The following is a 27,260-nucleotide window of genomic DNA, read 5'->3' as shown; positions in this document are numbered from 1 at the left end:
ATTTAAAAGCGAAATACTAGTAGTACAAGTTAAAAATATATTTAAAAAATGATACAAGTATATATTATGGTGGCGGGGGCACGACCTATCAACACCAACCAACTTAACTACCACAACGACAATTTGAACTTTTTGAAATCAAAAGCATCAAAATTCCCCTCCATCTTCGGGTCTGCGTGTTTTCCTCTTCTCTCTTCTCTCTTCTCTCTCCATTGTCCCAAATCCTCTAACAAGGTAAACACCATTCTCCAACACCCATGGATTCCCAAGAAAATGAACACACAAATGAAGAGGAGCCGCCACCTCCGCTGTCCTCCCCTCTCCCTCCCGATCTGGCCACAATCTCCTCCGAAATCGACCAATACATCTCGTCGCAGGAATCCCTCCCCCCCGACGCCCCCACCATCATCGAGAAATTCCTGACGCTGGTGGAGGAGATGATGGAGGCCTACGCCCACCTCAAATGGACCCGCCTCAAAGAGGAAGACGCCTCTTGCTTCCTCCGAACCACCAACCGCGTTTCCTCCCTCGTCAAAATGCTAGCCGAGTTCCGATCCGATTACAAATACGCCTACACGATCAACCGCGCTGGCAGCGTGCTGCAGCGCGCGATGTCATATTTGGAGGGCGAATTCAAGGTCATGCTAGAGGATCACAGCAAAGCCCCCGCCCCCGCCGATCTAACGAGCGTATGCAGCGCCATGCTTAGAGGTGGCTACCAAGACGAGTGCTGCCACGTGTACTTCATCGTGCGGCGGAATGCGCTGGAGGAGAAGATCGTCCAGCTAGGATTGGAGAAGGTCAGCATCGACGACATCCACAACAAGCCATGGGAGTCTCTCGAGAGAGACATCGAAGTCTGGATCATGAAATTCTCCTCCTTCGCCAAGGAGGAATTCCCGCCCGAACGGAATCTATTAGATTCTGTCTTCGCGGGGGATTCCACCATACCGGAGATCCTCTTCTCCGCCCTCACGTGCGGGATCACCAAGCACATCCTCAAATTCGCGGAGGCGGTGGCCCTCACGCGCAGCTCCCCTGACAAACTCTTCAAGTACCTCACCATATACGAGGCCGTCAGAGATGCCGTTGCCGGGATTGGTGCCCTGCTAGCGCAGGGCGTGGCTCCTGAGCTCAAAAACGAGGCATTGATGATCAGAAGCCACCTCGGAGAGGCTATGATCTCAATCATCACTGAGCTCGAAAACTCCATCAGGAACGACCACGGGAAAAACCCAGTTCCTGGTGGAGCCGTACATCCAATCACAACTTACATCATGAATTACCTCGAATTCACTGCAGTGTACAAGAACTCCCTCGAGCAAGTCTACCTCGAGCACCAGAGGCTCGAGGCGACTGTTGCTGCTACGTCCACTGTTGATGCTGAAGGGGTTGTCGTTTCGCCTTTCCAAGCGCAGATCCTCAAGATCATGGACTTGCTCCTCTCGAACCTCGAGGCGAAGTCTAAATTCTACAAAGACACTTCGTTAACTACAATCTTCATGATGAACAACGGGCGTTACATGCTTAAGAAGATCAAGAAATCGGGCGGGCTCCACAGCCTGCTAGCGGAGACGTGGTACCGGAAAATGTCGTCGGATCTCCATCAGTACCACAAGGGGTACCAGAGGGAGACGTGGGGGAAGCTCCTCCGCTTCCTCAACCCGGAGGGGCTGACGGGCAACAACAAGCACGTGAAGCCATTGCTGAAGGAGCGGTTCAAGAATTTCAACGCGCTGTTCGACGACATACGCAAGACGCAGACGAGTTGGGTGATCTCGGACGAGCAGTTGCAGTCGGAGCTGAGGGTTTCGATATCGAACATGGTGGTGCCGGCGTACAGGTCGTTTCTGGCGAGGTATAGTCAGATATTTTCGTCGAGGAGGCAGACGGAGAAGTACATCAAGCATCAGCCGGACGATGTTGAGACAGCCATCGAAGGCCTCTTTAGCGGCACTCCGGCCACGTCGGGAAAGAGGAAGCAATGAAGAGTCGGTTTAATGGAGAGGGGAATGATAATTTACTAAACTTGTTTATGGTTTGGATTTGGAGTTTCAGGTGTAAATTTATGTTATGTAGTAGTAGTTGATGATCATAGATGCTTTTCTTCTAACTTTAGTGCTCCATTCATTTTGGAAATATTTGTAAATTTTGGAGTGGTCAATCTCGCCTTTTCTGTCGCATGGAAAACTATACCCTGAATTTTAAAAATTATTCGACTTCTTAAAACAATAAAAAGAATTTTCGTCAATTGTTGTAGTACTTTGTTTTCTTGCACAAGACTTCTCAAATCATCGCATTTTCGAAAAAATAGAAAATCTTTTCAGCATATTCAGTGTTCTGGTTCTGTCCCTTATCTTCATTCTATATGATTACATGCTAAGTATCCATTTAAAGATTATAAAAAAAATAAAGCACCCCTGATTATTGAACAAAATAACTTTCATTAAACTCCATATACCTTCTTGGTCCTACTATGCTGCTCCATAGTGGCGAAGCCAGGATTTTTACATTGGGGGTCCAAATCATTGTTAATGTTTGTGGATATTTTTGGTGTCATCATTGTTAGAAGTATCTCGAACTTACGAGAGAAAGATGGATAACAAGGGAGAAATATTTATTTCTTTTTCCACCAACTAAACAAGTACAATACTATTATTTTGCTTTATTTTTCTAATTATTGTCATCATAGATTAAAATCAATGTAAATGATAAACAAATAAATAAAAATATATTAAAAAATGAAGAGTAGATCTTTAAATTTGAGTTTAATACAAGTATACATATATTTACATTTATAAATCTAAACAATTAATTTTTATTGCTATTAGATAGCAAAGATTATTACTTTGTATTTTTGAATTATACTAATATGTTTTACTTAAATTTATGAAACAAAAACAACAATAAAATAAAAAATGGAATTAATACACACATCAAGGCGCCGTGAGTCGAACTTGGGCAAGATATGAGAAGGTTAAACTAAAGACCATATGAGCAATTGAGAAAAATTATCACTAATGTCTATGTATAATCAATAGTAAACAGCAAAATTCATAGGAACCATGGCCCCCCCGGACAATATGTGGCTTTGCCACTGCTACTCCATTTCTTAAATTCTTCGCTAAATTATCCTAAACTTCTTCAGCCTAATTACTTAGCATCATATATCTTTTACTATTTTTTCATTGCACACAATTACTCATTTTGACTACGAATCTGACATACTTAGATTTTGCATGGTGTTAGAGGGTAGTTTTGTATGAATTTGATCTCATTTCATCTATTACTGAGCGTGTTTTCATCTACTTTTCTATTATGTTGGTATTTTGACCATTTTATGAAGAATGTGTAGAAAAAAGTATAAACTATGTTCATATTAGCAGCGTTGGTTCGAGACAATATTTTTGTCGATTTTGAAGTCCAATTAGTCCATAATTCTTGCCACTCTCTTCGTTTTCGAAAGAGCTTCGCATGAGTCTCTTAAACGTCTCAATCGGAGGGAGTAATTTTTAATAAAATAGAGATTTAGGCCATCCACAACGTTGTTCCTATACCGTTCCTTAAACCACTATTTGAGGGCCCCACTGTACTTTTTTACTCCATTCCTTAACTAAGGAACGGAACCTGCAACCCTCCGTTCCTTAACCGTTCCTTAAATTACTATTCATTCAATTTCATTTTTTTTATTTCCAACCCAATTCAATTCAAATAAACACACTTTAAAAAACAAACACACTTTATTAAAAAACACACAACATTAAAAAAAATTACAACTTAAACGTAAAAAAATAAAAAGCACACAATTAAAATCCTAAAAAAATAAAAGTACACAATTTTAATAATTTCATCCGCCAAAATTTGCCCAAATGTGCTCAATTAGATCATGTTGGAGTTGGGTGTGGGCACTAGAGTCGCGTGTCCTTGCACGAATAGATAACCGTTCTTGTATAGACGGATGCGCTCCACTTCGAGGCGGACTACTTGCGGTTGAGCTTCCGGGGGATTCGTCGTCGAACCAATTTCCTGCCTCGGGTCCTTCGTCTTGGACAATCATGTTGTGCAAGATTATGCACGTATACATGATGTCGACCATGTTTTCCATGAACCACGTACGAGCCGGGGCTTTGATGATGTTGAAGCGCGCTTGGAGAACCCCGAACGCCCTCTCCACATCCTTGCGAGCAGCCTCCTGCTTCTGCGCAAAAAGAGTCTGCTTTGGGTTCGCAGACCCACTGCACGTCTTCACGAAGGTAGGCCACTTCGGGTAGATGCCATCGGCGAGATAGTACCCCATTTTATAAAGCCGGTTGTTGGGGAGGAAGTTGATGGCCGGCGCTTTACCATCCAAAACTTCGGTCAAGAGGTCGGACTGGTGGAGCACGTTTACGTCGTTGTTCGACCCGGGGACCCCGAAGTACGCGTGCCAGATCCAAAGGCGGTAGTCGGCAACGGCCTCAAGTATAACGGTTGGGTGGGTGCCTTTGTGGCCGCTCGTGTAGGACCCCTTCCACGCCACCGGGCAATTCTTCCATTGCCAGTGCATGCAATCGACGCTGCCGAGCATCCCGGGGAATCCGTGCACTGTTTCGTGAAGGTTGAGCAGGAACTGACAATCGGTCGTGCTTGGCCTTCGGAGAAATTCGTCGGTGAAGGCTGCCCGGACGCCTTGGCAGAATTTGAGCAAGCACATTCGCCCAGTGCTGTCTCCGATGTGGAGGTATTCGTCGAACATGTCGGCCGTTTGTCCAGTCGCAAGCTGGCGGATTGCTGCAGTACATTTCTCCCGGTTACGATGGATGTACGTACGGGAGCGTCGTTGGGGCGGCGCGGCTTCTTCCGCCTCCCGTCGTCGATCTTCTTCAAGTGATTGTTCCAATATTTGACGCATTTGTTCATAAGGATCCATTAGTTTGATTAAATTTGGGAGAAGGAAAATATAGTTGATTTGAGATGAAAATTGGGGTGGAAATAGAGAGGAATAGATGTGTGTTTGTGATTGAAATGAGTATGAAATAGGAGTATTTATAGAGTAAATAAATAAAATAAAAATTAAAAAATAAAAATAAAAAACGGATATAAAAAAACGGTCTCATTATCGTTGCAAAATTTTTTTTTTTTTATTAAATTCGAATTTAAAAAAAAATGAATTATTGCGTCACCGGACGAAGCCCACTCGCGGGGCAGCGAGTGGGCTACACGCGTCGAATGGGAGGCCGCCACGTCGCCTCGACGCGTGGCGGAACGTTCCGTTCCGCGTTCCTCCGGAACGGAACGCGGCACGGCATAGGAATGGCGACGGCACGGAACTGCTGGGGTTTGGTGCCCCTTGCACAGCGGAAGTCATGCATAAACAAATAAATCAGATCTACAGATCTATTTGACCGATTATGGGATTAATTAACTACATGTCAAGAACGCACATAAATCATGTAAAAGGAATTAAAACCTAAAACATGAATTTCCTACGGATTAGAATTACCGATCTGATTCTCCAAAGAATCGACGATTGCTTGCGCCTTCTCCACGTGATGTTCTTCGTACTCAACCACGAACCTTCTAATCTGTATCCCGAACTCAGATAATGACCTTTGGGTGGGCAAAGCTTGTCAGAATCGAAAAGGGCTTGATTAGAAAGAAGACAGAATATCAGTTTTCTCAAAAACCGATTTTTCGTCCACTCCCACAGGGGAGCACGAAAATTGATGATTAATTCACTAATAATATCCTTTATAATCTCCTTTTATATTGAGTTATAATGGGCCAGATTAGGGATCCATGGAGGTTGGACTTGGGCCAAACCTGTTGGACTTTTACTAATTAAATTGAGCCCCAATTTAATTTAAATCCAAACAGAATATTATTATCATCCACTATAGTATAATAATATTGACTGCCCGTCCAATCCCAAATTACGAGTAATCCGGGCTTTACCTCTTTAATTTATTATTTCTCGTGTTTAAGATATAAATATCCATTAATTAATTTAAGCCTGCTATTTGACTTTAATTAATTAATATCTTTTTCCAAGAGTTGTCTAGTTCAAAATATTTATTTATTATTCTGGAATAAATTCCAACCGGCCGGGTTTCTGAATAATAAAACCTTTTTCGAACACCTCTTGAGGATATTATCAAACTGGACTCACCCAGCACACGATTCATTGCAATAACAATACTAGCACCTCTAGACATAGATCACCACTACCCAAGATATCAGGATTCTTGGATTGCGAAAAATCCGCACCATTTGATAAATCAAAGTAGTGCATAATCAATATCGTATGCTCAATGTTATGTCAACAATGATTAAGAAATAACAATCACCGAAACCTCGTCTTTCAGTAAATAGCAAGAAAAACTTATCTCAACTGCTAGATCCTTCAATGCTATACCACACCAGTGTCGTTTATTTCCTAAGGTAAGGAAACATGCGGACTGACACTGCAACCTTTCACGATAGGTAGCCAAAGCCTATCTAGGTTGTGAAATTCTATTTCTCATCTACAAAGAACTGACTGCGTCACCTTCTGTGAACGTCGTTCACGACCAGTCTACTATGTAGAAGAATTAGACTTGTTTGCTTCTTATACATTTAAATATTTGAGAAACATCTTATAAATGCACAAGCAAACACCAATGCGATAAAATTACTTCTTCTCGCCTTGGGTTAAAAGTGGATTGTAGAGTTTATTGTATACAAGCAATTCTATCCGTGCAACAAGCTCGAAATATGCTTTTCAGTATACCAATCCTAACAATCTCCCACTTATACTCAAAATCATGCTTTCGAGTATACCCACTGCCAAAACTCTCCCACTTATACTCTAAGCAGGTCTCGAACCATGATACATCGAACTACCATACTTTTCACCACATGTATAAATCATGTCATATAGGCATTTTGAAAAAAAATTCTGCCTGGTTGTTCTCTGATGATATCTTGGTACCCATAATGTCTCGCTGCGCACTTTTCCTTAATTAATTTCATACTTCCGCTATATGTGATTGTTTAGCTTCATCAGCTTGTGTTTCCCTTGAGTTAGACATATGACTAGAGTAATTATAACAAAATATAATACTCATACACATACTCGGAATCACGGTCAAAGCTATTAGGAAGTTACTGAGATTAACAACTACCTTAGTAGTTTCCGATGAAACCACACTTGTAATTTTCATGATGGAGTCTATGATTTGATCAACACTCCTTCATGTCTCAGTATTCAACTCCTAAAGTGAACACATAGTCAGAGGATGACTCGATCACCGATCAATTATAAAATCGAGTCGATGTAACCTAAAGGACATAACATGGATGTCTGGTAAACTAGAGCATACCGTTTAGTCTTCTTCAAGTACTATAGTATATTCTTTACCCAATCCAATGTCCTTGGCCATGGTTAAAATGATATCATGCTTCTATGCCAACGACAAAGCTAATATCTAACTTAATACACATCATAGCATATATGAGACTTCCAATTATGGAACTTGTCTCATTTTTCTTGATCTCATTCAATGTCGAAAAACACTTGACTAGAGACAAAATAATTCCGTCTAGAAAAAGAAAAACTTTTTCTTGGAATTTTCAATGCTAAAGTGTCTAAGTATTGTGTAGACGTAGGATTCTTTAAGAAAACATACATTCTTTTTCTAGCAATCTAATGACACAGATGCTTAGAATGTAACTATATTATCTTAAATCCATCATCCTTAAACTGGGTAGACGACCAGTTTCCTACGCTAGATAACCCTCTTAGTTGTTTATCAACTTTTATAGATGTCATCATCGTAGAGTACCAAGAATATTAAATATAGTGCACTTTCAACTTTCTTGCCCTGTATTACATAACCATTAAGATGTTCCATGCAGATGATCTCCTCAAGATTTCTACTTAAAGAAAACTGTCTTGACAATCATAGTACATACATCCTAATTTATGTAGGCTACAATAGACAATATACATATCGACTTAGGCAAAAATGGCAGACAAGAATATAGTTCTCTCTGGGTATAACCCTTTGCCATTATTCTAGCCTTATGAGATCCATGCTTACACTTGCAGGTTCACTAGCTCCCACTGACTGAAATAGTCTATGGGTAGTATCGCAAGTCTTGCAAACATTCTTGTCTATTTAAGATTGTTGTTCAGAATCTATCATCTTATCAAGAATGATTATCTGAATAAGTCATTGCGTCCTTGTAGTTACAGGGATTATGTTCAAGTTGATCTAAGACTAAGTCTTAAGACTCTTTTAGACCCATGAACTTATTATGTTCGCAAAGAACGCTCCCACTACGACACAACTCTTACAATCTTAGGTACAAACGTTGATTTTCTTAGTGCATAAGTTTCTAATGGTATGACTTCTTGGTTAAGATGGAAAATAGATATTCTCATTATCTTGAGAATTATCATGTTTGTTAGGCTTGTAGTTCTCCTCATAATCTTCATCAAGGAATCTAGTATTCGTGTAAACAAACACATATCTTGCCGTGAAGATTATAGAACTTGTACCTTTTCTATCATTTGGGACAAGCTTAAAACATACCTCAGTACACAACTCCAATTACATGGATACCTTTTCCAAAACATGTGTTGGAATAACTCCACACCTTGAGATGTGCTGGACTAAACTTGCCTCTAGTCCACAACTCGTGTGTTGTAGAAGGTACTGATGTTATGATAGTTTCTTTAAGGTATAACTCGTTGTTTCCAACGTATATCCCATCAATGATAAGGTGTTATTGAGTAAAATTGTTCACTTATCGAACTTGTCTTCGATAGACTTCGATATCTTCTTATATGACTATCCCATTCTTTAGAAGAATGCTTGGAGTAGTCAACTAGGATTTAACTCCCACTACTGATCTTAACTCATTTGCTCGTCTCCTATGGTGTAAAGCATTGAGACTTACTAGTCTTTCTATGTTGCATAGTATTCTGAATCCTTTGAACCACCAAAGTATTCTAACTTATAGTGCATCAACCAGACTTACTTGACCTTCAAGCTATTTAACAAACAAGTTGTTAAAATCTCGATAGTCACTTGAGTTAGACAAAATCAGTTTGAACAATTACTAAGTACTTTCTTGGCCTTATGATTAAGTACCATAAATACTTTATCATTCATTGTTTAAGAAGTTGAACTGTGGTGTTAAACTCAATCTTTTTGCAATTATATTGTTTAGATACTATGATGTATAATTTGTTTTTCTATGGTACCATGATAGATATTCGATCCACATTTCTCAATGATGCAAGCATTATCAAATGACATCGAACATCATTTAATCATTAACACGTTTAGAAACTGAAACTGAATTCTTTCCAAACTAAACTGTACCAATAAAACAAAGTCTTATACATCAAAACAAAACAATAAAGTGAGCATAAAAAATAGCTCCCACTGCAACAACTGCCCAACTGGATCTAGATCTCTCTTTTAGAAATTGCATTGTTATCTAAGTCATTGTCCTTCAGTAGAAGAGGTCAATCCGACTCACAATGCATCTTCTCTTTTGCTTTTTCACCCAATTTTTCGTGCCTTTATAGCTTTCATTGATGACAATTCAGCTCTTCCCTCTTTCCATTGCTAGTCTTCTGTTCGATTGAACTAAGACATAGGAAAGATGCAGCCTTGATGAATTCGCCAGCTATCATGTTATCTTCCTCCAATAGTAATTAAGTGAATATAATGCTTAAGGTTTCCAACTTTTCAGTAACAACCTTCATATAATCACTTCCTATTACATTTGGCGATGAACTGAGCGTAGAAAATATTTGAGTAACTGAATTAGAAGATTCCTCAAAACATTCTATCTCTTGTGGATATTCCAATAGAATCTGGACAACGTCCTTATTGGATATCTCATTATCATCAATAAAAATCAAGACTTGTCTCACTACTTAAAAGAAAGTAGTTTGATCTTCTTCCTCAAATAACTTGTCAAGTACATGCATAAAATGCATTCTCAAACTTTCTTTGTGGAATTTTGTCGAGGAAATGGAGGACATGAATTGGTGAGTACAAACTTTAAGTTTTCAGCAATGAGAATCTTATTCATTTACATTTCCAGTCTACATAATTTTGGCCTTTGAGTTTGATTTCATTAAGGTTCGCAGACATTATTAAGAATTTGGCTGAGAAGAAATAAAACTATTTATCACATACTATGCTTGATACATAATTGCAAACAACCACAAAACAATGTATGTATCTCGCAACTGTCAAAACCAAAATAAGTACGCCTCTAGGGAGGTCATACAAATTCGGATTCCAACAATTTCCTGGTCACAATACCGACGGATAGTCCAGAGACCACTAAGGTAGCATGGCCGCCAAATATTGCCTAAGCATTTACCATAAATATTTGCATCTAGGAATTTCATTTCTGTTTTGATACTCCTTCTAGGGAAGGTCGTACGCCACTAACAAAGTTCCATAGCTATCTTATAAATATGTTTAAACACATGAACTTGCAATTTCGTAGGATTACGGCTCCCACTAGGGTGGGTCGCGATAATATTTGAAACATGCTTCCAGTTTAAACAATTTACCATTAAGAAGTCTAATCTTATGAACTTGCTATTTCGTAGGATTATTGCTCCCACTAAGGTGAGTCGCGATAATATTAGAAACTGTTTCATATATAGACCAATTTATGGAGACCATATACAACACACTGTTGTAATTATCGCTTAGTCATTTTAAACATGGTTTTTGCATAATTATCACATAAGTAGATAAGACAGATAATCCACTTAAAACATATTAACACCAAATAAATAGATAAATCCATTTAATTCATGGTGATTAATCACATTGGATAATTATTGAAATTATTTAATAAATCTAGGGAGATTTAAATAAATAATTAATTCCTTATCTTATCCAAAATATGAATTTCGGATTTGATAAATTTATTTGGATAATGACTATCCAAATTAATTTAGGATTTATCTAGATAGAATGAAATCTATCTAAATCCTCTTAGGATTATTCTGGATTTTATATGGATAAAATCAAATCCTAAAATTCAAGATAAAACTGACATTGGATTATCATTATCTAAATCTTACCAGGATATTTCAGGATAAAAACAAATTTCTCCAAATCCATAAGACGAAGATAAAATCCAATCATTCTAAGATTTAAACAATCTTAGATTATTTAGAATAAGAAACTAGAATATATCATATCTATTATGATTTATTCTAGATAAAATTAACTTTATCAAAATCCAATTAGATTAGGATTATCTTGTATTATCTTTATCCAAATTTATCTAGGATATTTTCTAAATAGAAATAAATCTATTTATATCCATAAAATTAGGATAAACTAGAATTAATATTAATTAATTCAACTAGGATTTAACTAGATAGAACTAAATCTATCTTAAATCCAAAAGATATTTACAATACTGGATTAACAATTATATAAATCTTCTAAGATATATTCTTGATAGATATAAATCTATCAATATTTCTATAAGATAGAGATACATTTAATTATCTAAATCTACTAGGATATTTTCTAAATAGAAGTAATTCTATAAATATCCACAAGATAAAGATAAACATGGATTTTAATTATCCAAATCTACTAAGATATATTCTAGATAGATATAGATCTATCAATATCTACAAGATATGGATAAACTTAATTAATATTTATCTTAGTCAATCAAGGATTCAACAAGATAGAATAAAATCTATCTAAATCCATATGACAGAAATAAATTTAATTATTCATCCAAATTTATCTAGGATTTCTCTAGATATAATTAAATATATCTAAATCCATAAAATAAGGATAAAAATTCAATTAATCCATAATTTAATTAAAAAATTAAATTTTAAATAATCCAGTTAAATTGGTATATTCAAAACTTATTCCAAATTATATCTTGAATTATTTCCAAATTTAGTTACAAAGGTTTAGGAAAACCTAACAAAATTAGGAAATTTCTCCAAAATTAACTCCAAGGATTTGGAAATCCTAATCAAAATTTGGAAAGAATCTTAACCGAACCTTGCATGGCTCGGCTGGACTCCCACTGAATCCATGGCCGCTGCCTTGTTTCCGGCAGCTCGCAATCACGTCTCGAGTCCGGGAACATCCCGCAAAGGGCTCCCACTCGTCTCGCGAGCTCGCCAAGCTTGACGCCTCCGACGCTGCTGCGTCGACGTCACTTCGCCGGACCTCTGCCGTTGCACACCGGCGCTGCTCGCTGCTGGGACATCGCTGTCTCTCCAGCCGCCAGCGCCGCTGCATCGCGCACCGCTGCTGCTGGACATCTCCGACGCTGCTGCGTCGATGTCCCACCGCCGGGGTCGCTCTGCGGGATACCGACGCTGCTGACGCTGCGTCGTCGCACCCGCTGCTGCCTGATCGCCCTTGGAATCGCTACCGCGACAATTCCCGATTTGCCGACTTGGAATATATATTCACGTAAAGCAAAACTTCACACAATTCAAACCGTTGAATTAACAAACCGAATGAATTCTTATGTGTATCACCGCAATTGAATCCGCATAATATAATATGCAATTATTACTAATAGAATAATAACTTTGGAGTAATACACGTAACAAGAATTCAATCTTTCCGGCAGTTATGCAATCACGCAATTTGAGATTAAAACAATCATATTTCAGTCGTTCTACTTCATGTTATAGAACAAATAAAACGACAAATATGTCACGAAACTCATGCGATCAAGCAATGCACACAACATGAAATTAATCCACATAATCAGAGCCAAAAATTGGCTCTGATACCAATTGCTGGGGTTTGGTGCCCCTTGCACAGCGGAAGTCATGCATAAACAAATAAATCAGATCTACAGATCTATTTGACCGATTATGGGATTAATTAACTACATGTCAAGAACGCACATAAATCATGTAAAAGGAATTAAAACCTAAAACATGAATTTCCTACGGATTAGAATTACCGATCTGATTCTCCAAAGAATCGACGATTGCTTGCGCCTTCTCCACGTGATGTTCTTCGTACTCAACCACGAACCTTCTAATCTGTATCCCGAACTCAGATAATGACCTTTGGGTGGGCAAAGCTTGTCAGAATCGAAAAGGGCTTGATTAGAAAGAAGACAGAATATCAGTTTTCTCAAAAACCGATTTTTCGTCCACTCCCACAGGGGAGCACGAAAATTGATGATTAATTCACTAATAATATCCTTTATAATCTCCTTTTATATTGAGTTATAATGGGCCAGATTAGGGATCCATGGAGGTTGGACTTGGGCCAAACCTGTTGGACTTTTACTAATTAAATTGAGCCCCAATTTAATTTAAATCCAAACAGAATATTATTATCATCCACTATAGTATAATAATATTGACTGCCCGTCCAATCCCAAATTACGAGTAATCCGGGCTTTACCTCTTTAATTTATTATTTCTCGTGTTTAAGATATAAATATCCATTAATTAATTTAAGCCTGCTATTTGACTTTAATTAATTAATATCTTTTTCCAAGAGTTGTCTAGTTCAAAATATTTATTTATTATTCTGGAATAAATTCCAACCGGCCGGGTTTCTGAATAATAAAACCTTTTTCGAACACCTCTTGAGGATATTATCAAACTGGACTCACCCAGCACACGATTCATTGCAATAACAATACTAGCACCTCTAGACATAGATCACCACTACCCAAGATATCAGGATTCTTGGATTGCGAAAAATCCGCACCATTTGATAAATCAAAGTAGTGCATAATCAATATCGTATGCTCAATGTTATGTCAACAATGATTAAGAAATAACAATCACCGAAACCTCGTCTTTCAGTAAATAGCAAGAAAAACTTATCTCAACTGCTAGATCCTTCAATGCTATACCACACCAGTGTCGTTTATTTCCTAAGGTAAGGAAACATGCGGACTGACACTGCAACCTTTCACGATAGGTAGCCAAAGCCTATCTAGGTTGTGAAATTCTATTTCTCATCTACAAAGAACTGACTGCGTCACCTTCTGTGAACGTCGTTCACGACCAGTCTACTATGTAGAAGAATTAGACTTGTTTGCTTCTTATACATTTAAATATTTGAGAAACATCTTATAAATGCACAAGCAAACACCAATGCGATAAAATTACTTCTTCTCGCCTTGGGTTAAAAGTGGATTGTAGAGTTTATTGTATACAAGCAATTCTATCCGTGCAACAAGCTCGAAATATGCTTTTCAGTATACCAATCCTAACAGGAACGGCGACGGAACGCACCCCGCAACGCGTGCCGCCGCGGAACCGTTCCGCCGGAATGGCATAGGAACCGCAACGGCACAGCGTTGCGGGTGCCCTTATAAATTAGTGAACTAAGATACTGGAGTACCTTTTTGCCCAAAGTATAGCATAATCTTGTGTTGGTGCATGAACGGCATAAATGCGCGCTCCACTAATTAAGGTAACTAGTTAATTAATTACGGTGGTTCGCAATAATTAAACTCTAAAAATCATGTTTTCTGCCTAATTTCATGTGGCGGCTGTTAGATAGGCGTTGTCTGTTAAATTAATTAATTACTCCACATGCAAAGACGGAATCAAATCATAATACTAGACGCGATATTTATGGTATACTAGTTAAATCATAAATGACTCAAATCATAAAAATATAATTATGCAAAACACGATTAAATGCATGGCATACTGTAGAGTCAAAAAATAATTTCCCTTCCTTTTTTGTTTTGCGTGAAATAATTTAATACTAAATCATAGTATTATACTCATATTAACAACATCATAAATTTAAATGAATAAATCTAATCGTGTGGCGGTGTGTATCTATCGAAATATTCGGACATCACAGTGTTCTAGACAAAATATAGCTGAAGCTGATTCATTAGAATCGAGAGATACTCTACTCTACACCCCTTTAAATTGAATCACAGCATCGCCATCGCCGGTGTCGGTGCCGGGAAACATGACCTCAAAATCTACGGCGCGCCGCCGGTGCCGGATTTCCGTCCCTTTTCTCCTCATCCTGATCGCGATATCCACCATTTTCGGCCTCCTGACCACGGATCTCAGGTCGATTGATCCGTCGCCGAAGCTCCAGATCAGGAATAAGGCGTCGGAGATCTTCGAGAAGGAAGAGTTTCCAGCTAATTCGACGACGGATAAGGTGGGAGGAGCTGAGGGCGGGATGAAATGTGCGACGGTGGAGGAGATGGGAGATATCTTCAGCAGAGGCTATGCGGAGGAGAGTCTTAGAGTCAGAACATTGATTCATCATCACTTCCAAACTATCGGTGCGTTTTTGTTTTTTTTTTGTTTTTTGTGGTTGGTATTTATGATTAATTCATTGCAATTTTTAAATGTGTTCTAGATATAAGTAACTGATTTATTTATAAATGGTGTTATAATTGAACATTTGAACTGTGTCGTGGAGGATTTGGATTTTCATATAGTTAGCATGTGTTTTGGAGTTATTGATTGAGGATTTGTGTGGGAGGAATGATTCACGGGAATTATCTTACAGAGTATTGAATTTCAGGTGCCTCGAGGGTGCGAAATCTCCCTCCGGAGCAATTCTGCAGCCACGGGTTTGTGATTGGGAAAGCATCGGAAGCTGGTTTGGGAAACGAGTTGTACAAGATACTGACTGCTGCTGCTTTGAGCGTCATGCTGAACCGGTCATTGATAATCGGCCAAACCAGGCATATTGGTTCTCTCTCAAGCCTTTCTGTTTGCATTGGGAATTTGGGTTTTATTTGATATTTCATTGAGAAAAAGAGATGAGAAATCCGAAGAATAGACTAGTTGCTCTGTTCACGTTTGTTTGCATCGTGCTAGTTTTAGTGTTAAGTTACATAAAGAATGAAATAGAATGAGATGGATCGGTCTTGCCATGTTGAGAAGATGCTTTAATTTTGTGTTAGATCTTTGTGCACTGCAGCTAACTTCCGCTGTGTACTATTATCTTTCAGGGATAAGTACCCTTTTGGCGATTACATCTCCTATTCCAACGTAACATTTACATTGAAAGAAGTGAAACATTTGTGGAGACAGAATCGTTGTCTGACAAAATACAAAAGGCACTTAACGATGAGGATTGACGATTTCCAGGAGCCAACACGAACAGATGTTCTCTGTAGTAACTGGAAAGAATGGGAGCAACCTATCATATGGTAACTTGGAATGTCAAATAAGGCCGGAATTAATTATCTGTTGTTAGTTGAATGATTATTGAACTGCTCTTTAATCAGGTTCCAGAACACGACGGATGCTGTGGCTGCCCAGTTTTTCTTGAAGAACGTACATTCCGAGATGAGGGAAGCTGCCTCGGATTTATTTGGAAGGCCAGAAAATCTTCAGTACCGAGCTAATGTGTTTGGGGAGATTATGAGGATCCTGATTTCTCCTTCGAGAGATGTGGAAAAGGCAGTAAGTTGGGCTCTTAGTGGCGGGAGGGATCCGGATATAGTACTCCACATGCGGATGATGATGAATAGGTACCTCAGCTATACTACATTTGTTATGTTGTAATAGTTTATCTTCCAATGCCATAATTCCTGCAAGTAGCTCGTTGATTATACATTTGCACGACTTTGCTTCTGATAATTAATGCCACAAAATACTTTCTGCCACGAGCTTCTTCTATTACATTGTAAACCTCAAATTTGTTCGTGTTGCATAAATGAGTTAATTTTGCAGATCGGTTAGAGCAAAGCAGGCGGCGGTGGATTGCCTGAGGAAAGCTCTCCTTAATCTTCCAGTTTTATCGAAACCAAAAATTGTTTTGGTTTCTGATACCCCTTCCATGGTGAAAAATATTGCAATAACTTTAGAAGAATTTGCAGAGGTAACGTCTCAAGTTCTTTTATTTTATAATCATGATCGAATCTTCTGGTACTTCTTGAGAGGATTCATTAGTCGACATTCTCTTGATTCGTTGTTCAATCACAACATACATGAGACGTAACTTTGATTTTGATAGACTTGTCCCCTTGCTCTCCCTGGTTTCGATTTTGCAGGTCGTACACTTCGATTATGAAAAGTTCGAAGGAAATATTTCGGGTAACTCAAAGTCGAGCATCATGAATTTCAGAACAAAGGACTGGGGTCCCGCACCTAGATGGGTGGCCTTTGTCGATTTCTTCCTGGCATCACGCGCTAAACATGCCGTCATTTCTGGAGCTCACCGACGTGTTGGGACAACGTATGCTCAGCTGATCGCATCACTTGCAGCCGCATACAGACTAGGTAAATCCAAGTAGCTTTAACATCCAACAAAAATACTAGCCGATTACTTGATTATGTTAGATTGGATTGAAAATATACACTGGATTCTGTCCACAGATGAGAGCTCGTCTCTAAACTCAAGCATCACGTTCCTTAGCAGCTTCCAAAGTCCGTTGCTTTCGGAGGGTTTGAAGAGACAGATCGGGTGGGGGCACGTGTGGAACCGATTTGCTGGGCCCCTAAGCTGTCGTGGGCAGCCTAGCCAATGCGCTCTAACACCTCTTCTTCCACCGGCTTGGTGGGACGGGCTTTGGCAGTCGCCCATCCCACGAGACGTGCAAAGGATGGAAGCATACGGCATGAAGCTCTCGGGCTTTGGGACGTCCGATGACAGCCGCCTCAGTAGTTTCTGTCGGTCGCGGACAAATTCGGTTGTAGTAACTCGACTCATCTAGGCATGTGATTCTCTGCAGCCATATTTTTGTTCTATTTTTTTATTTGATCTTCATTTTTGTTGTGCTTTTATTAATTCATTCATTTACGGTAATTGTAGAACACAACGCATATCTGTATCTGGCTCTAGAAGTCACTTGTAGCACGATAAATATTTAAGTTTCTAACATTACATATATACTAGTATTAAATTATTAATATTTCCGTAATTGATTTTTCACCTCACTCTGCAATAAATTGTTTCTGCTTTTTGGGTTTTATTAGATTTGCAAATTTGATTTTGGGTTCACATTTTTTTTTTGTATTTTAGTGGGTCAAGCTATAAAACATGTCTTTACTATCGTAATGGTAATTATGAAAATGGTAATTGTATATATGTATCGTGATTATCAGATAAATGCCACTACGTATCATTGATGCCATGAGCAAAAATTAAGCGATCTAGACGTACCAAATGACCGTATGACATATGGCTATATGGGTTATTTGTCTATAAATACAAATTTTGAGTTTTTTTTTCTCCTAAATTTAAAATTTGTATACAAATACATGAAATTTTGATTTGTCTGATTTTCCGTTAGATCTAAAATCAAAACAGACGTGGATTAAAGCAGATGTGACGAATTAATGCTAATGTGGCGATAAAAACTATTCCAATATGATTTTTTTCTTAATTAAAAAAATACTAGGAAATAACGTTATACCGACCAATTCTCTGCTTGGTCTTGGACTACCCAAATTAAAAATTAACTCTGAAAAATAATAACGCATGGATCGTACAGTTTTTTGAATAACAAAGATGGTTCTAAAGATAGATTAATAATCTCAACTACAACTGAAACTTTTACTTCTTTTATTTTTTTTACGTTTCATATTGCACACGCAAATTCACTTGACATATGACTTTTTCTGAGCATATAGATATAGGATGTCAGTTCAATCCGAATTCGATGAGCTGACCCGATTAGTCCATTAAAATTTGAAGGTTATGGTTAAAAAATTACAACTCAGTTAGAAATCAGGCAAGTGGGTTAAGTGGCTCAGGGTCGCACTCTTTCATTCGAACAATTCATCTACATTTTTTTCCTTCTTTTCTCTCTAAAAAATGTCATTTTGTAATGTATAACTATCCCAGTTTAAAAAGAAATATAAAATTTATATATAAATAAATATTTATAAATTAATTATATTTCTTTGTTTACTTACGAATTTGATACTTTTTTATATATCCACTGTATAATTTCATTATCTACTTTTAATATCAGCTAAATATATCTTTATTTACGCTGTTGATTTTGTTAATGACATAGATGTGTATATATTACTTCCTACTTTCCATAATAGTGGAAGCGTTTCTTTCCGGCACGTGATTTAAGAAAAAAATTTGTGTTAAATGAGTTAAGTAAATGAAGAATAAAGTATAAAATAAAAAAGGTAGAGAGATGAATAGAGAATAAAGTAACCAAGAGTAAAGTAAGTGAGAAAAAATGTGTTGTCTTTTACTAAAAAGGAAAATGACTCCACTACTGTGTAACGTACCAAAATGACAAAATGACCAAACTACTATGGAACGGAGGGAGTAATAAATAATAGTAGAAATATAGAATTTTTAAGATTAATAAATATATAATTAAGATACTTTTAATTACTATTTTAGCTTAATAAGCCCGCTGATATAATTCAAAACCAAGAGTTTAGATTGTAAACATTTAACCTGATAATATTTCAGTCTTAGCCCACAACTCGATTCGCATCTCTACTAGCAACATTTAAATTCACAGGGCTAAAAGTATATCGTAAGCAAGACGTACAATATATTCTAATTAAGAATCAAAATTTATATTGGTCTTAATTGGCTTAATTTCTTTTCATAACCACATTTCACAATAATAATTGGTCAAAACTACTTAACATTTCATCGAACTTAACCTATTTCCGTTCAACTCTTTTAATTAGTAAAAACTAGTAGTAATTAACATTTCATCGACCGTAACCTATTTTCCCGTCCAACTATTTTTAAGTTGAATGATTATAGTACCATTAAATTTCAATTAATTGTCAACACATATACAGTTAATTAATTTTTATTTCGTTAGTACTTTTTTGCCCCCAAGCATTGCTAGCTCCTATCCCCTCGTGCTATTTTGTTTACATGATGTTGTTAGATTTTACTGGACTAAGCACGCTCTCATTCGATGAGGCGTGGAAGTGATTCATTAGGTATTTAAGTTGTTCTTTTTTTACTTCATATTCTTATATACGATCATCCATATGTAAATATGTGAACTAAGATTTGCACCCAAACTCTTATTGCTCATAATAACTTGTTATATAGTACTCCCTCTGTCACATAAAATTAGTTTTCTTTTTCTATTTTGGTCCGTCTCATAAAAATAGCATCTTTCTATTTTTGGCAAATCTTTTCTCTCTTATAAGGTAAGCAATATTCTCCGCTAACATTAATACTTCAATCATTTTTTCTTTCTACATCTCTCATACTTTATAAACCAATTTCGTATTAAAGCTCATGTCTTCCCCAAAGTCTCTATTTTTTGGGACGGAAGAAATCCTATGTACATTAACTCAAAACCAATCTTCCACTGTAAAAATATAATTAATCGAATATCACAATCAAATGTTGACATATATAATCTTTTTCTGTCAAAGGGATAAGGCATTCGAAGGCGAAAATATTAACTAATGCGTTTCAACTGTTAAGTCAATAATTTAACAATTAAGATTTAAGCATGAAAAGGAATAAGCAAAATGATAAGAGATGTACGTATCTATCCAAATTCCAAGGTAATATATTTGGCAACAGCAAATTGATATTCATATTTTGTCTGCTCATATATACGTCAATGAAATGCTACGTACGAATTACATTCACACCACTTGCAATATTTATTTTTTACTATCATGCATATTTGAATCACGCGCGTTTAATTGAATAAACTTATTAAACTAATTAATCTTACGTAATAACCATATTTTCGTATTAAATAAATTAATAAATCCGATTACTATATACTACTAATACTTCTTACCCGACTTCTAGAAACGTTTTTGCTAGTATAATTTATTTTAATTAGTTATGGGACTGCATAACGTTTATAACTTCTCTATATAAAAATAATAAGCACAAAAAGAAGATGAAATTTCAAAATAAAAAGGACATGATAATTCCGGGTAAACTAGGAGTGTATGATTTTTTTAGTTTCTTCGGAGACATTCAATCAGTGAGGCTTTCTCTGTAGTAAAAACAAACAAAAAAGAGTAAATAATCTTTTGCATATTTATCAAAAACCAAAATCATTGCTCATTTTTTCAGGGAACCTACGTATTCAAAGGAAGTGATGATACAAATTTCCATATGAAGTGAGCACAATTGGGAAATTAAAAAAAAGTAACATTAAATACATAAGACAATAATAATGATTGCAAAAACAAAATCAAACATTTATATCATAAAATATTTTTTTGCTGAAATTGTCTAAGTAATTAATTTTTGGTTAGGTCAAGTTTGGCTTGATTTGGAATTATATCTACATGTTGACCACTATATATATAACTAGATAACACGCACTATGTGCGTGTGTTGGCCTAGTGGTAAAGTCGTTAATATCTGAAATCAAAGATCTAAGGGTCTCAGGTTAGAATCTATAGGATTACAGACCCATCAGACATTAGCTATTCTATCACTAGATCAACGCACACATTACATTTTATAAATAAATATAAAGTTAAATTTATAAATATTTGTGTGTTTGGATTTTGTTATAAAGAGAAATACAGTGGAGAGAAGATAAGAAGAAGGAAAGGGAAAAGAGGATTATAGACCCATCAGACATGCGCTAGATCAACACACACATTACATTTTAGATCAACGCACACATTACATTAAAGTTAAATTAATAAATATTAGTAACACAAGCAGGGACGGAGATAGCATATGCCAAGCCGCCGCTTCAGCGGAGATACAGTGGAGAGAAGACAACAAGAAAGAAAGGGAAAAGAGGAATAGAGAAGGAGGATTATAATCATGACCTGGGGAATAGAAACCACTCGTTTATATCCCTCTGTTGTTTTGTGTGATTAGGAGTAGTTGATTATTTGATTTCGTATTTATTGTGATTATTAGTTTAGAAATATACTAGGAGTACCATCTTGTTCTTTGAAAGTGAAGGAAGCTCTGTGTGCTTTTGTACTAGGTCAAGCTTCGCAAACCCAGAGAATCCGCTAGATCACGAGGTCTAGGAACTCCGAAGTTCTCAGAAGTCTCGGTCGTTGGACACACAAATTCCGCCTTCAAAACCCTCAACCTGCTATACTATGAATTAGTACAGGGAAGTAGGGATCGATCCCACGAAGATGGATGCGTATGAAGGCATTTAGGTGATTCTGGAAAGGTGATTGGCTGCTGCCATGCAATTTTGGGTTGAGGAAAGCTAACTCTAGACTTAGGAATAAAATCTGATACTAGACCTAGGAAACTGAAAACATCGTGCATGCATGGAACATATTTGTAACTTCAATTCCTCAAACAAATTTCCTTGACCTAGTGAACTACTACCTAATTTAGCTAAACAGAAAGAGCGCAAGTAGTGAGGACCATCTCCCTAAAACAGCAAAGTACGGATCAAAGGCCGCAGATAACAAACTCTGAATTTAATTAACAACAATCCGCATCTCGTTATCTGATTTAAACACGAACATGGAGAAAACAGAGTAAATAACTAGATTCAAACAGAACATACAGATTTGGACGTCGGAAACTGACGATTAATCCGAAACCAACAGATCTACTTCTACTAGACGTAGTAAACAGAACACAGAATGAAACATCAAACTCAAGCACAATCAGACAACTCTACTTCAGATCCACATGTCGGACGGTTAATCCACTCCGGATCCAAGCAATCCGAACCCAACCACTACCAAAATCAACTTCATAAACTCTGATTCAATAAATATGCTCAGATCAACGACAATCCAACCCCGACTCTACTCCAATTCAACAGATCAAGTGCGAAAAGCATCCATCCAAGTAAATAACTATAAACTCAGAAACAAACATCATCCATACTCGAAATCGACATCATCATAACGGAAAATAGAAATTGCATAGATCAACGATAATTCGACAGTAACCAGAGCCGAGCTTCGAACAGCGAATCTCGGTGAAATTCACAGCAATAATGAAATAAAAGCAAATAAATTGTATCTTCACCCTTCGTGAGGACGGTGTTACGTAACAACCAACCGAAAGTAAACCCCGAACCCCTTTGCCTATTCCCGAAAATCAAATGTGTAGAAGTGTGTGTGAGCTGAGAGCCGAAAAGGCCGAGAGTGCCAAAAAGTCCCCCCCCCCCTTTGAATTGCATGCTCTCTTCCTTATATAGATGTGGCGGTGATCTTCTAGAAGCATCCGCAGGAAATCTCTATTCTGCCCTTCAGCTTCACGACCTCCTCCGTCTGGTTATTTTCCTTCAAATTGCTCACTTTTATCGCCACATTTCCTTCGCCAAACACTTGTCTTCCTTTTTTCTCGGCATGACGATATTTACTACACACATGGCTTAAAAAGATGTGTTAGACCCCGTAAATGCATGAAATTAATCCCCTAACCAATGCATGAAATTAGCCTTATCATTCTTCTATTTTTAAAAAATATTTTAAGAATCAAATACTCGTATTATTTAAAATTTAACGTATCAATTTATTTAATAATTTTTTGTCTACGATATTTCATTACATATTTTCTTACTCTTACTTTTCCCTCTTATAAATAGTAGTCATTTCTTTTTTAGTTAAAGGTAACATATTTTCTCACTCTTATTTTTCCCTTTCTCCTAGTATTTTATTATCTCTACTTTTTCATTTCTCCTACTTTATTATTATTTTTATTTAATATATTTTTTTTCTTAATCTTCGTGCCGGAAAGAAATACATTCACTACTATGGAACGAGGGAGTATTAGAGAAGGCAAGCCGCTACGGGAGATTCTAGGAGCATCACGCGTCCTGCCATATTTGTTGTAAAATTTCAGCACCGGCTCATTTTAAGTTCTGGTTCCGTCCCTGAACACAAACTAACACAAACCGTTTTTCAATTATAATACTCAATTAACTATCTGTCGACTTTGACCAATTAATGCCATGCAAATGGAGTATATTATATTTTCGTAATCCACGTCAAAATTCCTAACAGCATGATCTGGTCTCGATCGAGCATGTAATTTAATTGACAATTAACGAGTACTATAGTTCAGAGTCTTTGTCCTAGCGGCAATAAGCTTAGACATTATTGTAAGAGGTGCCGAGTTCGAGCCTCAATTGTAATTTCCTCCATTCTATAGGAGTTTTCCCCCTTCTTAATATAGGAGTTTAAAAAAAAACAATTAACGAGTACTATAATACTCCTAATAACTAATTAGCGCCAATTTTACACAATCAAACCTTGAAACTTTCTAAAAGTAATAGGTACATATATGCGTGTGAATTGAAGCATTAGGCTGAACATGCATGGGCCTCTTCTTTAAATACTCATAACCCTTTCCTCAATTTCATCACAGTGCAATATTTTTAATCCCAATTATGTCAAAGAAGAAGCACCAATCTCCGGTTAATGGAAGGCTAATCACTATTCTGAGCATCGATGGAGGAGGTATTCGTGGCATCATCCCAGCCAAGATTCTTGAATTCCTCGAATCCGAACTCCAGAAATTGGACGGCGAAGATGCTAGAATTGCAGACTACTTTGATGTAATCGCAGGGACGAGCACCGGTGGGCTGATGATGGCCATGCTGACGGCTCCCGATGCTAACAATCACCCTATTTATGCAGCTAAAGATATTGCTCCGTTTTATGTACAACATGGGCCGGCCTAAGATTTTCCCACAAAGGTTTGTTTGATTGATTTTTGTTGAGTTGATGATGCATGTGAATTAGTTGTAAAATTTGATACATTAATGTTAATTAGTGGTTGTTTTAGTGGATTGCTTGGATTGATGGATATATTAGTAGGCCCCAAATACAACGGCAAGTATTTGCAAGAGCTAACAAGGGAGATTTTAGGTGAGACACGGTTGCATCACAAGTTAACCAATGTTGTTGTCCCATCATTTGATATCAAGCTTATGCAGCCCACCATCTTCTCCTCCTACGAGGTCTCTAGCAATCTATCTCTTTATATTCGTTGCATGAGAAATTAATTTATTCAAGAGTGGTTGGACAATTAATTTATGTTTGGATGCAACATTTTGTTGAAGTAGGTGAAGAATCTGGACTACAAGGACGTGCTACTGTCGGACATATGCATTGCCACCTCTGTCGCGCCCACTTATTTTCCGCAACATAGTTTCACAAACGTCGATGGCTTCGGACAATCCTAGGATTTCAATCTCATCGACTGCGGTGTTGCTGCCACAACCCGGTACGCACAGTCCCACACTTGAATCATTCTGACCACATGTTTGCAAATGCAACAAACAAATATTCCACATCCGTCTAAAAATAGAACTACCACTATATTAATCTATTACTATCACGAATTAATTTTAAGATAAAACCTTATATAGATTTGTATCGGATCACCAACTGTGGGCTGAAATATTAACTGATCCATCAATATAGATTATGCCGAAACAGAAAAATGACTGACACAATCGTATATCTTGACTGCAATCACTTTAAGATAGAAACACAATATATATATATATTCTTGCAGACTTTGGTGGAAGTGAGAGAAGTGACAAAAGAAGAGGTGAATAGAAGGGAAGATTTCTTCCACATTCAGCCTCTGGATTGTGCAAAATTGCTGGTGATATCATTGGGCACGGGCTCTGCGAAGCAAGAGGAGATATACACAACAGAAATGGCGTCGGAATGGGGCGTGATGAGCTGGCTCCTTCGTCGAAGATATCTACAACCAAGCTAGCACAGATATGGTCGATTATTTTTTATCACTAATATTTCAGGCTCAGACTTCTCAACAAAACTATCTACGCATTCAGGTCAATATTTTTCAGTTGAAATTTTGGATATATTATTATTTGCAATGTCATTATATTATGTCTTAAAGGCCATTAAATTATGTATTTAATCCCTATTAGTAGCTAGGTTTAGGGTTTGTCAATTGCCATTATTGTTGTTATTCTAATTTATTTTGTAATCTATTTACAAGCTATTTTCTAGTTCATTTGGTTGTCACAGTTTTTCCCATTTTCGCTTTGTTTCTTTTATTGCTTTTGTTGTATGCGTTATTTATAACATCTAACTCGGATTCCTATATAATAATTTCATAGGCTGAAAATTTAACTGGAGATAGTTCGTCGATGGATGTCACGACGGAGGAGAATCTGAAGAATCTGGTCGAAATCGGGGAATGCTTGTTGCACTCTCCTTTCTCAAGAGTGAATCTGCAAACAGGAAATTCTGAGCCTGTTGTTGGCGGAGGCACAAATCGGGATGTTTTGATTAAGTAAGTACTTAATTATTAATTTACTTAATTTTTCATGTTTTTTTCAATACCATATAGTAATTTTTTTGTGTGATTATTTATCGTAGGTTTGCAGAAATGCTATCAAATGAAAAGAAATTTCCAGCGGTCAAAATCACAACACATGAACTAGAAGGAACCTCACATTTAACATATTGCAGACTAATTTGGGAAATTAGGAGTTTAAACTATTTTGCTATGGGTTTTTTTAGGAAGCGTTTGGAATGGGCTAACGTATAATATGTCCAGTTAAAATGTACTATGTATGATATCAATTTTATGTTTGGTTACATATTTGTTTACTATAAAAATAAAATATGGTAAATGCAATAAAAATTTTGATAATTTAAACTTATTTGATCTTATTTTAAGTAAACTTATCGTACAATAAAAATATGTATCACTTCATTCACCAAATATATCTACTCCATCCATTCCATAAAATTAAAAAATTTAAAGATAACACATGTTTTAATACAAAATGGCAAAGTATAAGAAAAATATAAAAGAAAAAATAACTGAATTATTATTAACGGAAATGTGGCGCACAACTCATTAAAGAGAAAAATTTGCCAAAAATACAAGTGGACCAATTTTATACTAGGACAGACCTAGACCTGCCCAAGATTTATCGAACCGGCGGTTAAAACTGAAACTATAACCCCCGGTTACGGTTCCGAACCGAAACCGTCGATTTTTGAACCGTGGTTCGGTTCATGTTAAAAAATTTCGAATCGAAACTGTGCCGGAACCGCCGGTTCTAGGCGGTTCTAAACCGGAACCGTGAAAAACCGCAGGAAAACCGTGAAACGAAGTCGGAACAGCAAAAACCGGAGGTTCGGAAATGTGAAAAACCGTAAAAAACCGTCGGTTTGGAACCGAAACCAAAAGCGGCGGTTTTGGAACCGTAACCGTAACTGCGAAACACCCTCGCGGTTCGGTTCGGTTCCGGTTCGGCAGTTTCTAAACCGGAACCGACGATTCCAAACCGTAACTGCCGGTTCCGAAACTGTGGGCACCTCTAGACAGACCAGAATAAAATAGCAAACAATAAAGTGGACTACTTTTATAGAATACACGAATTTT

The 27,260-nt window shown here is 37.2% G+C and overlaps 2 protein-coding genes and 1 pseudogene across 2 annotated transcripts; all 3 read left to right on the top strand.

Annotated features, from left to right (window-relative positions):
* Positions 1-248: 248 nt before the first annotated feature.
* LOC121761597 (exocyst complex component EXO70B1-like) lies at positions 249-2,164 on the top strand. Its single transcript, XM_042157234.1, has one exon. It carries the CDS (start codon positions 258-260, stop codon positions 1,986-1,988), a length of 1,731 nt encoding a protein of 576 aa, XP_042013168.1. The 5' UTR covers positions 249-257; the 3' UTR covers positions 1,989-2,164.
* A 12,642-nt stretch (positions 2,165-14,806) lies between these two features.
* Positions 14,807-17,883, top strand: LOC121762731. Its single transcript, XM_042158707.1, has 7 exons — positions 14,807-15,288; positions 15,534-15,696; positions 15,967-16,167; positions 16,246-16,491; positions 16,694-16,841; positions 17,014-17,242; positions 17,339-17,883. Exons 1-7 carry the CDS (start codon positions 14,961-14,963, stop codon positions 17,674-17,676), a joined length of 1,653 nt encoding a protein of 550 aa, XP_042014641.1. The 5' UTR covers positions 14,807-14,960; the 3' UTR covers positions 17,677-17,883.
* A 6,387-nt stretch (positions 17,884-24,270) lies between these two features.
* Positions 24,271-26,414, top strand: LOC121760389 (annotated as a pseudogene).
* The last annotated feature ends 846 nt before the right edge of the window (positions 26,415-27,260 follow it).

Source organism: Salvia splendens, chromosome 13 (genome assembly GCF_004379255.2).
Source record: "Salvia splendens isolate huo1 chromosome 13, SspV2, whole genome shotgun sequence".
Taxonomy (NCBI): Eukaryota; Viridiplantae; Streptophyta; class Magnoliopsida; order Lamiales; family Lamiaceae; genus Salvia; species Salvia splendens.
Note: the sequence above shows the minus strand (reverse complement) of the source record. Positions and strands in the feature narration are given on the sequence as shown.